This window comes from Pygoscelis adeliae, unplaced genomic scaffold, assembly GCF_000699105.1.
Source record: "Pygoscelis adeliae isolate BGI_AS28 unplaced genomic scaffold, ASM69910v1 Scaffold108, whole genome shotgun sequence".
Lineage (NCBI taxonomy): Eukaryota > Metazoa > Chordata > Aves > Sphenisciformes > Spheniscidae > Pygoscelis > Pygoscelis adeliae.
The window spans coordinates 1,397,420-1,410,600 of NW_008825498.1; the positions used below are offsets into that span (position 1 = coordinate 1,397,420).

At 40.4% G+C, this 13,181-nt stretch overlaps 1 protein-coding gene across 1 annotated transcript in view; it reads left to right on the forward strand.

Moving 5' to 3' along the window:
- Positions 1–12,288, forward strand: part of NR3C1 (nuclear receptor subfamily 3, group C, member 1 (glucocorticoid receptor)) — a 71,363-nt gene extending 59,075 nt beyond the window's left edge. The window contains exons 6-8 of the mRNA XM_009331384.1: positions 4,547–4,677; positions 7,773–7,930; positions 8,875–12,288. Coding sequence (XP_009329659.1) covers positions 4,547–4,677; positions 7,773–7,930; positions 8,875–9,027 — 442 coding nt within the window. The 3' untranslated portion in view covers positions 9,028–12,288. The remainder of the gene's footprint in view (positions 1–4,546; positions 4,678–7,772; positions 7,931–8,874) is intronic.
- Positions 12,289–13,181: the final 893 nt, after the last annotated feature.

Below are 13,181 nucleotides of genomic sequence, written 5' to 3' on the forward strand. Positions count from 1 at the left end.
CCTATCATTTATTGGTGGGGGGGACACAAAAAAATCATCAAATGTATTTGAATAATGTTTATCACATATTGGATATCCTGAGTTAATACGTCTGATAGGGTTGTGTAGGGTGGATTATAAAGTTGCTGTGATAGGAAAATAAATTATTTCCTATAGCATTTGTTGAGTGTAAAAAGGCTCACCATACATATACATAGCATTGTTTTCACTTCATAGGCTTATTCTGCATCAGTACAGCTTTTAATTTGTTTGTCTACAAAACCAAAAAGGGGGAAAGACGAGTTTCTGAAGATCCAGCTATCATTTCTGCAAGAATACAGGTCACTTCATTCTTCTTGCTTCCATTTTTTTCTGAACTCCTGGCTAGTGCAGTTGATCCAGGTCTCGAAATGAAAGCAGCCTTCTCTCTCTCCCCCTCTCACAAGCTGGAGGTAGGGTGGTAGCTGGAGGTGGGTGATCCAAGCAGCGCGCTGCAGATGCTCACCCGACGAGGCAGCGGAGTTCACAGTGGTCCCTCGGCCGGTTCCTGCCTTAGCCTTCAGGGAGGGAACGGCATCGAGGGCTCCAGACCTGAAGAGCTGGCGCTGGTAAACCTGGGCAGGAAAATGGAAAGCATTTAGTGCTCCCTTACGGTCGATAATCTGTTGGATGGCAATTACTGCCCGATCCCATTTCCACTTCAGTCAGTAGAAAAGCTGCCACTGAACTGCGTAGGCACACCTTAGTCCTCTAGTGTGTAAAACTGCTCTTTTCTTCCCCAGCTAATTCTCTGCACAGGGAAAAAACTACAGAGCAGCCATTGACAGGTTTTAATCTCCAAACAGGCTGGGGGGAGAGGGGAGTCTTACTCGGCTCTTCATCAAGGGACAGGCAAAAATTTATTTTAAGTTATTGTAAGGCTTTGAAAAATATTTTAGATTTACATTTCTGTATTTCATTTCTGGGTAGAATTAATATACTTTAATGGATTAGTGTGTGACTATTCAGTAAGCTCATCATTTTACGTTTCAAAACAAGAAAAATGGTTGGGTTTTTTATGGAGGTATGTCTATACCAGCTGGCAATTTTATGTATAATATATGTATTTTTATATATATACACACGCACACAAAACTCAATTCAAGTTCCTGAGAAGTTTGGCAGCTTAATAAATCTCAGGCTTTAGACCATCATTTAGTATTTGGAGATTGTATAAACCTGCGATTTTGTAGTATTGTATAACTGTTTCCACTATTTGTGATTCAAAAATGCTTTTGTTGGAGTTGGCACTATTACTGTATCAGCTTTAGGCCTCTATTTGTGTCACGGTGTGCACAGTGAGCAACAGTAACTATTGCACAGTTGTGTTCATCAAGTAGCAAATGCCATTTAATTGCTGCCTAGCTTTAGAAAGAAGTTCTTGGAAGTCCTGTGTCTTAGGATTTTGACTCTGTCTGCACGCTCATCATCTTGGCTCTTTGCTCTTCTTAGGTTTGAGGTCAACTCCTTGGTCTCGTTTGTCCTTAAAATATTCTATACCATGCTGAATATCTGTATTGGTGTTGTTTGAATAGAAAGAAAATAACAAGTGATTACAGTTTTATAAGCAATGTTTTATCGGTTCTCAGAATTTTTTCCAAACATTCTTTTGTAACTAATTCTGTGGAGTCGGTATCATCTGTTTTTCAGAATGCCAGCATCTTGTTTACTGATTTTTATTCTTTTATAGACTTAGCTGAACTGAATGACTCACAGCAGTGTTGAAAATCATCACGTGCTTTTATTGTCAACATGCATCCCACACAGAATGCATATGTACATCCCGTGTACATGGGCTTTCATTGAGCTAAAACTTCCAGCTAATGCCCGACTTGTGTGTTCTTTTCTGAGGTAGCTGGTTACAAAAGCAGAGGAATATTAGATACTTACAGAACAAGAAGGTGATTTAAATCGGACTACATTTACAACCACTAAAGCAGGATCACTTCAAAAGTGATAAAACGCTCTTAGTCAGCTGTTTTAAGTCTCAATTTATATGAATGGCAATAATTGCAAAAGCATTGAACTGCTGCGATCCGCCCAGTGTCACCGGGGGGTGCGCCCTGGCGCTCCCCCGGGCCCCAGCCCTGGCTCTGCCTCCTACGTCAGCGGCTCCTGAGCTTTTGTGCCAGACCTTCCCGCTTCCCCTGGATTAACCAGCCCTGGTTATCACCAGAGCTTTACTTGAAGACTCCACAAAGTCAGTATGGTTCTGTAGATAGTTTCTGCTGAGAAGAAATCACATGTGATGTCATCGCTAAGTATAATATCTATTTTAATTAGTTAAGTATAATACATATTTTAAGTATTATATCTGGTTTATGTGTGGGTAAATTAATTCATAAAGTTGCTAAATGCCCTCTATAGGGAGGGGTACCAGTGAAACGGAGCAGGGAGTAAGAGTAGAGCCCTGCCGCCCCTCCTCTTTGCTGGGTCTTTGGTCCGTGGCTCGACCCGGATCCTCGGACAGCCTCCCTTCGAGCACAGCTCTGGCAGCTGAGATCATCTGATGCACTCTGGCCAGGAGATCTGTGAGGGGAATGTCTGGGACCTCTTCCCAGACCCTTCGCCAGCATTAAGGACTGTCCAGTGAATCAGCGTCCCTCTTGTTCTGACACAGCCTGGATCCGCTGCCCTCCAGGGCATAGTGCAGAGCTCATCTGTGCACTCAGGCTTCTCTGAAGGGGAGGGGGACTGTGTTTTGCTCTCATTTTTTGAGGACTGCAATTTGCATAGCCTTGGCGTTACCAAAAATCTGCATGTCTTCGTATAGATTCTCAGACTTGCAGTGATGATTGCATTTACAGCAGATAGAAATAAATGACAGGCTGACCCATTTCGTAATGTTTATTTTAACCTTCTGCCCAGAAATGGTAATAGTTTTACATGAGGAAAACTGCTGAGCCCTGTCATAGAATGTGTTTAAATTACTCAATTTGAAATATGTAAGATGCCCTTTGATACAGCCCGGAGGGGTTAGGAGAAGATTTGCCAAACGGCCAAATGGTGGCTTTGTTTCAAGTGCCCTGAGAAACATCCTACAACTGAACATCATCTTATTCCTACCTCATGCAACTTACCTTGTGTGTACTTAGTATTCTCGTCGTTACTCCTTGATTATTGAAGTCTAACGTAACGTCAGTGTTTATAGGTTCATGTACGTGCGTGCATGCATATAGCTGTAGATACTGTTTGTGTATAAGACGGTGCCACACAAAGTCCTGTTCCACTCCGAAGGAATTGCCCAACAACATGCAGCTGGAAATGATGGGGTTTTAGACTTGTACTTGATTTGGTTTTAATAGTTTCAATAGCTTGTCTGTCTGTCTTTCAAAACCCATCTGAATTCCTATTATTCTTGGGTTTTTGCACCTTGAGAAAGGTGCCTGTTTCTTCTTGTTTTCAGTTAGGGTTTCTTACGATGCTTGTGAGGGTACATTATATAATTCTCTTACAGGGCTAAGAAAGGGAGAACTGAAAAATGATAGCAGCTTTGGAGGAATTGGTGCCGTTTCATAACCAAATTTTACTGTTAACTTACACTGGGATTTAATTTTGTCTGTGTCTTTGTTTAGATTATAATACTGAATAGATAATGTCTTAGAAAAGGTGACACATTAATGAAAAATAAATTGCTAGCATCACTGTAGAGAGATTGTGTGGTCATTGCATTTGAAATGTACTATTTTGCCTATCTTTTTCTCTACAAAAGTTTACATGGAAAAGCATAAATCTCTCTTACACTCTTCAGAATTAATCTGTTCTTGTTCGTTTCCCACCCAAAACTGTAATTCTGCAGTATTCACAGTAACCAGCTATAAAAGCACATGTAAAGAGGATTGTTGCTTCAGCTGAAGTACTAAATAAAAGGAGTTCCTGTCTTGATGCAGGGTTTCATTAAAATAGAAAAACTAGTAGGAAAAGAATGTATAAATACATAATGTTTGTCATTCTGATTCCAAGTAAGTGCTTTCCAAGATTTTTCTTCGGTTGTCGACGTGTCTTTCCATTTATGGTTAGAAACCTTATTATTACAGTATAAAGGTAATGAAATTTAATTGCAATACTAGGCATTGCTTTAAGAACGTAAAAGAGTACGAGAAGTATGAAGTCACTTCGAAAATTGAGAAGTTATGGAAAGTTGATGCTATCACTAGCGAGCAAATAGTGACTGAACTTGATTTTTGTGTCAAGTTTGTGCTGAACTGTTGTGTTGGGTGTTGATAACAGAGCTTACTGATTGGTCCTTGGTAAAGACAGGCTTCCTTTATAACACTGGGATTTCATACGTCATGCTCCCCTCGTGCTGCAGTTCTAGGCCGGTGTTTATATGTGGTGACCAAGGCAATCGCCCTGAATGGGTTCACTGGAGAAAACCAAAGATTGTTTTGCTGTGAGATAGATCAAGTACTGGCTTGTCATCTGCCTCTACAAACCCTGCTGCTCTTGAATGAAGCGTGGAAAAACTTAGATTTAGAATTTTTGGATAGCTAGACATTTAACTAATTTTTATACTCTTATTTCTCAGGCAGAGAATGAATCTACCCTGTATGTATGAACAATGCAAACATATGCTTATGGTTGCCCGAGAGCTATCACGGCTTCAAGTCTCATATGAAGAGTATCTCTGCATGAAAACGTTGCTTCTCCTTTCTACAAGTAGGTGAATAGTTAAAATACCTATGTGAAGAATGTAAGTTTAACTTGCCAGTATTATGAGTGTGTGTGTGTAGTTTAAAATGGTGTTAGGTATATGATACAGGATTTCCTGTAAGATCCCCTTTTTTGCAATAAAAGTCATGTTCTGCTTGGCACCTGACTATATAGGGTTAGTGAAGGAAGTTCTGCTTTTTAGCAGATACAAGACATTCATGCTAAGATCTTATGGACTGTGTTCAAAACTTTGCAGCTCCACAGAGGTGCCTAACTCAGACTTGCCACTTAAAATTCTTCAAAAATACATCACAAACTGGCTGAGTGGTTCAGGACCCAAAGAAATGGGCAAAGCTATGACTTCATGCCCATGAAATACTTAAAACAACAACCCCGACAACCACCTGTGAGGAAGTTCTGATCCAGTGAAGCAGTTTCCCCCAAAAAAAGTTACCAAACTCCCCCAGAAGTTATTTAAAATTGTTAAATACAGCTACAGCTTTTTGCATTTGCATCTAAAAAGTATATGGTGGATTTACAATAGATATCGTAAGATAGATTTATATAATACACTACATGATGTTTTTATGTCTTTCGATAGGATATGCAGTAGTTAAAACAAGTCACAGCTTAGTGAAATTCTGTTGTCTGTACTGCATGAAAGGTCAAAGTACAGTGTCAAAATAGTCCTTTTAGAATATACAGAAATACACTGAGACATTACGCAAATAACTTTTACAATGTTATTTGTACCCTGTGTTCATACTCACTGGTACCCAGTGACTTTTTCCTCCTCGTGTGCAGCAGGGCTATAGCCACCTGCGGAAGCTCGGCTGTAACCCTGGCTCCGTTTCAATCCAGGGACTCTCAGTAGTAAAGAGCCCGTGTGTGTGTGCTGCGAGTAGGCGTGAGTTGGGCACCTCGCCTTGCACCGCTCCGTCTGTCTGAGCAGTTAAAGCCTGTGCCTGTCTGTCCTGGGGAAATCCTGTCCCACGGCCGTCACGCCGACACCCGCGCTCCCACAGGACTGAGAAAGCCGTGTCTGAGGTGGTGACTGTAGATTTCCTGGAGCCTTTGCTGCTTCTGCTTGACAGAAGATTATTTTTGTTTTAGTGTAGTGACAGGTATGCCAGTATGCTTTAAAAGTATCCGTAAGAGCAGCAATGCAAGTAAAGATTTTTCAGCATAGTACTTCTACATGATGAAAAGTAAATATTTTTAAGAGTTTAAACAGTTCATTACACCGAGGGCTCAAACATTCCTTATCTTTAATATTTCCAGTGAATAGTAGCATTAATTCTTACAAACAAATGAGAACTTGATAGCTTTGGGCTTTTCCCAAATGGAGGGAGGAGGATGTTGTAACCCAGCGCTGTACGTGCTGCGAAGCCCTGGGTGACGAGCGTGGGCAGGAGAGGTGTTGGGTGCAGTACGCTGCCATGACCAGCTCCTCCCCGCTCTGCCAGGCCCGTCACCTCGGTGGCCTGGCAGGGACGGCGCAGCCTCGCCTGCCAAGCCCAGAACTGGGACAAGGGCTCTTTTCAGAGGAAGTTTCGGCTCTGCGCTGCCGTGGGCTTTGTAGGAACTTGAAACTTCCCCGAAACTGCAGATTTAAAGCAGTTTCTGAAATCTCTCCCGAAAATTCCTCAAGTGTTTTGGATGTGGTGTAGGCCAACTTTCCTTTACAGGAATTGGAAATTTCCTTAAAGGAATTTCCGTGGCAGAAATGGTGAAGAGGCAACACTCACAGAATGAAGCCCATTCACGAGTGAAGTATGGCAAGCGCTGGCATTAACCAGCAGAAGGCCTCTTTGTTACATTCACAGTGAAAGACAATATATTTTCACATTTCTTTTCCAGTACATACATTGTGTAAGTGGTACATTGTGGAACTTTTGAAAATTGAATAGCTGAAATTTGTATAGCTTTTTAATCCATGACTTCACAATTTTAATTTATGTTTATTGTGTTTCTGTGTAAGTTTTCCAAGAGAAAAGGAAGAGGAGGAGGAGTAAAACAGGAATCCCACGCGGGTCTAGGCACGTAGCTCACACATAGACGTAGCTCACAGACCTTTTCCATTTAAATTACTGAAGCAACAGTTGACATGTTGTCATCTGCTGTGTAGACAAGGCAGACAAGATACTTCACTCCAGCTCCTGACGGATGAATGGTTGAATTTTTTAAGGGAGGGAGTGTGCTTTAGTGGCCTCTTGCCTCCTCTCTTGCTTTCAGTCGGCTTTGTCTCGGCTCTCTCTCTTCTCTGTCTTCAGCTTTTTCCATTCACTTCACCAAGGTAATCAAAGGCTTCAAATCAAGCATCTTAAGGACCGCTGGAGTCCATATGCTTGATTTGTCCTGATTTGTTTACTAGTCCCTGGCCTTCAGAAGGACCATCCTAGTAGGAGGAGAACATAGGCACAGGGATTTAACATGAATTTGAGTCTGAATACGGGCCTTGGTCCCCGCGCCTTGGGTTTCTAACCCACAGCTTCTCATCCGGCCGGCGCTATCTCAATGTCCCATCCCTATTCCAAGAAGCTCTGCCCAAGACTTGAGTCCTCCCTGGCTTGGGCAGTCAGTTTGCTGTCCAGTCTCTCTGTTACTGCCTTGCCTGGACGCATTATTTGGTGCATGTCAGGAGGGTTGGAACTACATGATCTTTCAAGGTCCCTGCCAAGCCAAGCCATCCTGTGATCCTACCCTCGTTCTTCCCTCGGCACACAGAATTTTTATGCAATCTTTCCAACGTCATGTTTCCCCAGACACTGAGAACACGGGAGCTCCAGCCCTGGTGGTTCTTCATCAAGGCGCTTCCAGGGCTTAGTGTTGTTGGACTCCATGGTCCAGTTCCCTTCCCTCTATTTCTTGTTGGGTTGCCTTTGGGGTTTTTTATTTTTATTTTGCCAGCAGTCCTATGCTGTTTGCTCCATGAGTCATCCGTCTCAGTTTCCTCTCTCTTCCTTGTGTCTCAGCTGTCATTTCATTAAGTCCAAGTCCTTTTTCTTTTGGTCTCTTTTGTGTAACTAATGTAAGAGAACTTAAATAATGACACAATTCATAGATTTATAATGTCTTAAAGGTTCGTATCAATGTTACAGTTCCTAAGGAAGGCCTGAAGAGTCAATCTTTGTTTGAAGAAATCCGTATGACATACATTAAAGAGCTGGGAAAGGCCATAGTGAAAAGAGAAGGGAACTCAAGCCAGAACTGGCAGCGATTTTATCAACTGACTAAACTGTTGGACTCTATGCATGATGTAAGTTCTTAAACAAATGCTGTAGACGTTCCAGATAAATAAGTTTGGGGTATGACAGTAATGTCCTCTATCCTTTTTTTTTTATTTAAAGGGATAAATATGTGGGGGGAAGTGGGGTGGAGGAGGCGGTCGTGCTCCTCTACTGTCTAACTAAAGGCTAATTGAAAGAGGTGAACATGGTGCTTTCAGACTACTTTTGCAGTGGACTCCACAGCAATTAATTTTATAATTAATATAATTCTCAGTCTCTTTAGTTTTTTAAAATGATGGTGCTTTAAAATGGAGGAACTTGGAAATTGTAAATGATTTTGCAGTAGTAGCAGAGATGTGAAGTTTAAAAACAGTAGAGACAAACTATTCAATAATCTATGGAATTGTTTGAAATTGCATTAAAATAATGCGTCGGTGCTATTTTTAGTATTAGTTGCGGTCTGATTTTGCAAGGAATTTCAGAATTCAGGCTGTCTCTTTTTGCGGTCTGTACTCTAAATTGTGCGTATAGTACAAAGTAGTCCAAGTGGTGTTTAAGCTGGATAAGGCAAGGGAAACTTTGAGACCTCAAAATTATTTTTTTTTTCTTGTTAGTGTACTAAGCACCTGGAAAGATCTTCTTAAGCTTATCCATATGTATGTTATTTATATGCTAAAATGGGAATTGATACAAACTCTCTTTAGTATTTGTAAAGACCATGCACGATCTGTTCGCTAGTTTTATATTAGAACGCCATTTACAAGACTTACTAATTAAAATGAGGATAACTGTGCATGTCTGTCCTGCGTTGCAAGTGTTATCTGAGCAGGGTGTGAGGCGTACTCAGGGTGGCTGGCAAACCAGACACCACGCTGGCCTGCGCTGCGGCAAGTTATGAAGAAGGAAGGATGTAGGTTAATAGTTCTTCTGTATGTATTCGTGTGAAAGTAATTCTTTGCTTTATCACTTGTAGGTGGTTGAAAATCTTCTGAGCTTTTGCTTCCAGACATTTTTGGATAAATCCATGAGTATTGAGTTCCCAGAAATGTTGGCAGAAATCATCAGCAATCAGATACCAAAATATTCAAATGGAAATATCAAGAAGCTCTTATTTCATCAAAAGTGACTGCCTTAATACAAAAGGGTTGCCTTAAGAAAACGTCAAATGATAGCTTTTTTTTTGTAAAGAAAAAAACTTACAGAACTTGTTAATTTTGTCCTTGCAGCGGTGTTTCTTTTGTAATTATGCACTACATGTGGTTTACAGAGGGCCAAGATTTAGGCTACAGAAGCAGTGGATTTCTCACATTTGGTAAAAAAAATTGGGGAGAAAGGAGAGGAAAATGAATGTTATTTGTCAGAAATTATGTATCTCCCCTCTTGCAACATCCATGGATGCATCAAAACCACCGGTGACAAGATCTGAGGCTGTGTTACGAACATTCTGCTAATTAATTTCTGCAGTTGGCTGGAGACAATTTTCTAGGCTTTTTTTTTTTTTAAAGTGTTTTGGATTTTTTTTTTTTTAAAGTTAAGGTAGCATTTTGGTTTATGCATGTAACCTGAAGAAAGTTTACAAGTGTATATCAGAAAAGGGAAGTTGTGCCTTTTATAGCTATTACTGTCTGGTTTTAGCAATTTCCTTTAACTTTATATACCGTGAACTAGGCTTGTTCATTTTTTTCTTACATAGTTTTTTTGTAATACTTCAAGATGCCTATTGTACAGCTGGTTTTTTAAGGTGGGGCAGCTCGTAGCTTTCCTAAATGACCTCTAGACATTAATCCTTGAGTATATTCATGTGAAAATGGGTTGGGCTTTTCTAACCTAATAGCTTTCAACTGTCAAAGTGACCATGAAAATTTGGCATTTTTTAAGGGCCAGGGTGGGTGGGAGAACACTCTCAAATCTAATTTAAATAGATGCAAATGAAACAAATACTTTTGGTATATGTGCAAAAGTATTGGGTATGTAGATTCATAGAAAATTACATCCAGTTAGGACTGGGTTAAATGAGCGGGTTATTTTATATATTGAAAAAAAAAAAAAAAAGCCTGATTTTTGCATATAATGCAACAGCCATAACTATAAGAGTCATGGGCTGCATTGATGCCAAGAAGATCAGTCCTGACTGCCCATCAGGAAATTTTCAGGAAAATATGCATAGCTTAAGAAAAGTTTACTTCTGTGTGGAGAAACTCACATTTTCTATACACTTAAATCTATCATCATACAAGTATATATGGAAAAATACCATTGACTTAAGAGGCAGACATGTAATTATGCCCAGTGGTTTGGTTTTGTTCTGTCTTCTTGTATCGATTCTAGAAATCTTTTCTTCGGTGAGATGTTTACCGTCATGCAGGCAGTAGAGCAGAGCAGCTGCGCTGGCTGACTGTACCTCTGGATATACAGGCTCCAAACTCGTGTGGTTAGAGACCCATTTTCACATCTCCACCTGTCGCTGACTGGTTCATCCTCTCTCCTGGAGAGCAGGAAAGCTCCGCTACTGATTTCGTGGTCTTAGAGTCGTATGTCAAACCTCCTGTCTTTGTAAGGCTGCATCCCTTCATACCGAACTACTAGCGTGCCATAAAATTACCATAGGTCTTGTGAATTTCTCCTTGTTGCCATTGATAACTATATTTTAAAACGTTTAGAAGCTGTAGTAGCCTTTTCTACGTGCACCTTAACAATTTTCTGTATCTCAAAATTTAAATATTTACTAAGCCACTCTAAAATTTGATTTTTACTCAAAGTGGCCAGATTATTTGTGTAATAGAAATGAGAAAGATCATCTGATAAAATACAAAACCTAATATATTTTTGTATTTAGTTATAGTTTCAAATATGTATAATCGGTATATTCGCTGATCTGAGAAAAGAAGGGAAGGGCTACTGCAGCTTTAAAAGCAATTTATTAAATGATTGTAAAATAGCTTGTATAGTGTATAATAAGGATGATTTTTAGATGACAGATTGCTTTATCATGATACATGTAATTATATTTTTTGTAGGGGTCACAAACACGGAATGGTAACCCGTACAAGGTGTGGTTTTTCCGGAGGTAGTACTGAAGGCATCGGTGTCTAGTATCCAAAGTACTACTCTGTTCCGAAAGGAAAACCTGTGTTCAGTGGATGTTTTTAGGGTTGATTTTATGTTTATCGAATCACTGTGTAAAAATTCCAGTTGGAGCTTGGATGGAATACTCCTATCTGTATGGTTGGTTACCATTCACGATTCACTGCTAAATCAGACCTCCGCTGCAAAAAATGTAAGCTGGAAAGACGCGTGTGTGCACATGCATACGTACACCTCTGAACAGACGGGGTTAATTTCATATACAGCCTCACATACCACAGCAAAAACAGCTTGAAAAATTTGGCAATAATACACATACAGGTACCAGCAATATGTAAATATAGAGCATAGGTTGTTCACAATACACTAGTACATTTCTATCGTTCAGCAGAAGTTTGTTTCCAAGTGAAATAGGAAACTAAATTTTCATCCTTTCTTAAATCTCTTTTTGAATGTTATATCTATTAAAAAAAGATACTATATTCAGTACTTTGGAGTAAAACATCATCTTTAATAAAAAAAAAGTAATCATTCTCTTCTCTTTGAATGATCTGTAAAGAATATGTACATTTTGTAGCAGTTAAGGTAAAGTTCAGTATTTTAATTACAACTTTCAACCCAACTCACTGAAAATACTCACGCGACCCGTTTGAGATACAGATAGGAGTTTCATACTGTTTGGTTTCAGGTGGGCTCTTGAGTTAAAAGGAAAACTGTTCTTACTTTAGAGAATGTTTTTAAAAGTTGCATCCCCAGATACCTCAATTTGAGCTTGTGTGAAAGAGTGAGTGTGTGGGTGAGCGTGGGTGCGCGTGCGTGCGCGTCTGCAAACCTTTGTGCATTTGTATGCACAAAGATACAAAACTTTTTTTTTTTTTTGCCAGCAGAAAAGTAACTGCAGTGAACACAAATTATTGCCTTGAGAGAACTGGTAACATAGGAGGAGAGAGGCTCTCTACCCCCCTTTTGTCTATATGCCTGTATATTCATTTTCAGTTTATGGATTTAAGGGAAAAAAAAAAAAGGAAACTGTGATGTTAGAAGAAAGCAATCGTCCTGTACGTGCTGTTAAGTTTTAAACTTCCCATTAAAAATACGTAGTGCTGTAGTAAGCAGTGAGAAGTCCATGTTCTGTGTATCCGTAGTCCTTGTAGCAGTGGGTAGTATCTGCACTCTGGATAAAGCAGGGAGAATTCTGACTTCGTCTCTTCAGTGCCTTATCACAAAGTGCATGCATCCGACCGAGGGACGGCCGCCGCCGGCAGCTCAGGACACACGCGTGCTGCGTGGCGGGACTTGCACACGACGAACGCCGAGGAATGGCCTTACATAGGAGAAGCCAGGGAGCGGGGAGGGAGAGGGAGCTGCGGTCGGCCGGGCGCAGCCTGGGTATCGCCCCAAGCAGCGGCGGCAGAACCGGGGGGGTGGTTAGGAGCTTTGCAGCTGGAAGGGAGGGGAGAGGGAGGGAGGGGGCTGGGAATAGGTGCCAACTGAAGCCGAAAAATGACCTCGCCGTTTTCACAGAAAAAGGTAGAAAACAGGAGGGAAGTGCCTGGATGAACATCAGCTAAATCCTGTTTCCCGCAGCCGAACTTCAGCGAGTGAGGACTTCAGGGTCATACCTTAGAGTGAGGTTTCTAAAAGATTGTACTATTACATACTAGTTAAGCTCTATCCTTAGTCCAGTCTGCAACCGGGTGTTGCTGAGCCATCGATGTTACATAGGAACCAAATTTTCAGGAAAGGATTAGGGCCTCTTTAAAACAGCAAGAGGCACTCTTTTTCTGATGAAAGGCTGTGTGTATGAAAATATCCCCCACCTCCAAACTAACGTGCGTAACAGCATAGAGTCAGCGATGTGTCATTATTCTATTTTGTATATTAAACAAAAGATATATACTGGGGACAAATCCTATATCGTACCGGTGTATGGCATTATTAAAAAATCATTATTTTTATCACAGTAATTTTAAACAGCATAAAAAAATTAAACCAGTGACTCCTGTTTAAAAAATAAAAGTTGTAGTTTTTTATTCATGCTGAATAATTCTGTAGTAACAAGTCTGTAGTTTTCACCTACTCAGTGAAATGTTGGACTGTAAAAGCTTGTGTGGAATTGTTGAACATTTATTTTTTCATTTAAATTTGCTGTTCTGGTAATACAAAGCCACACATCTGTACAGAAGTTGCAGTAAA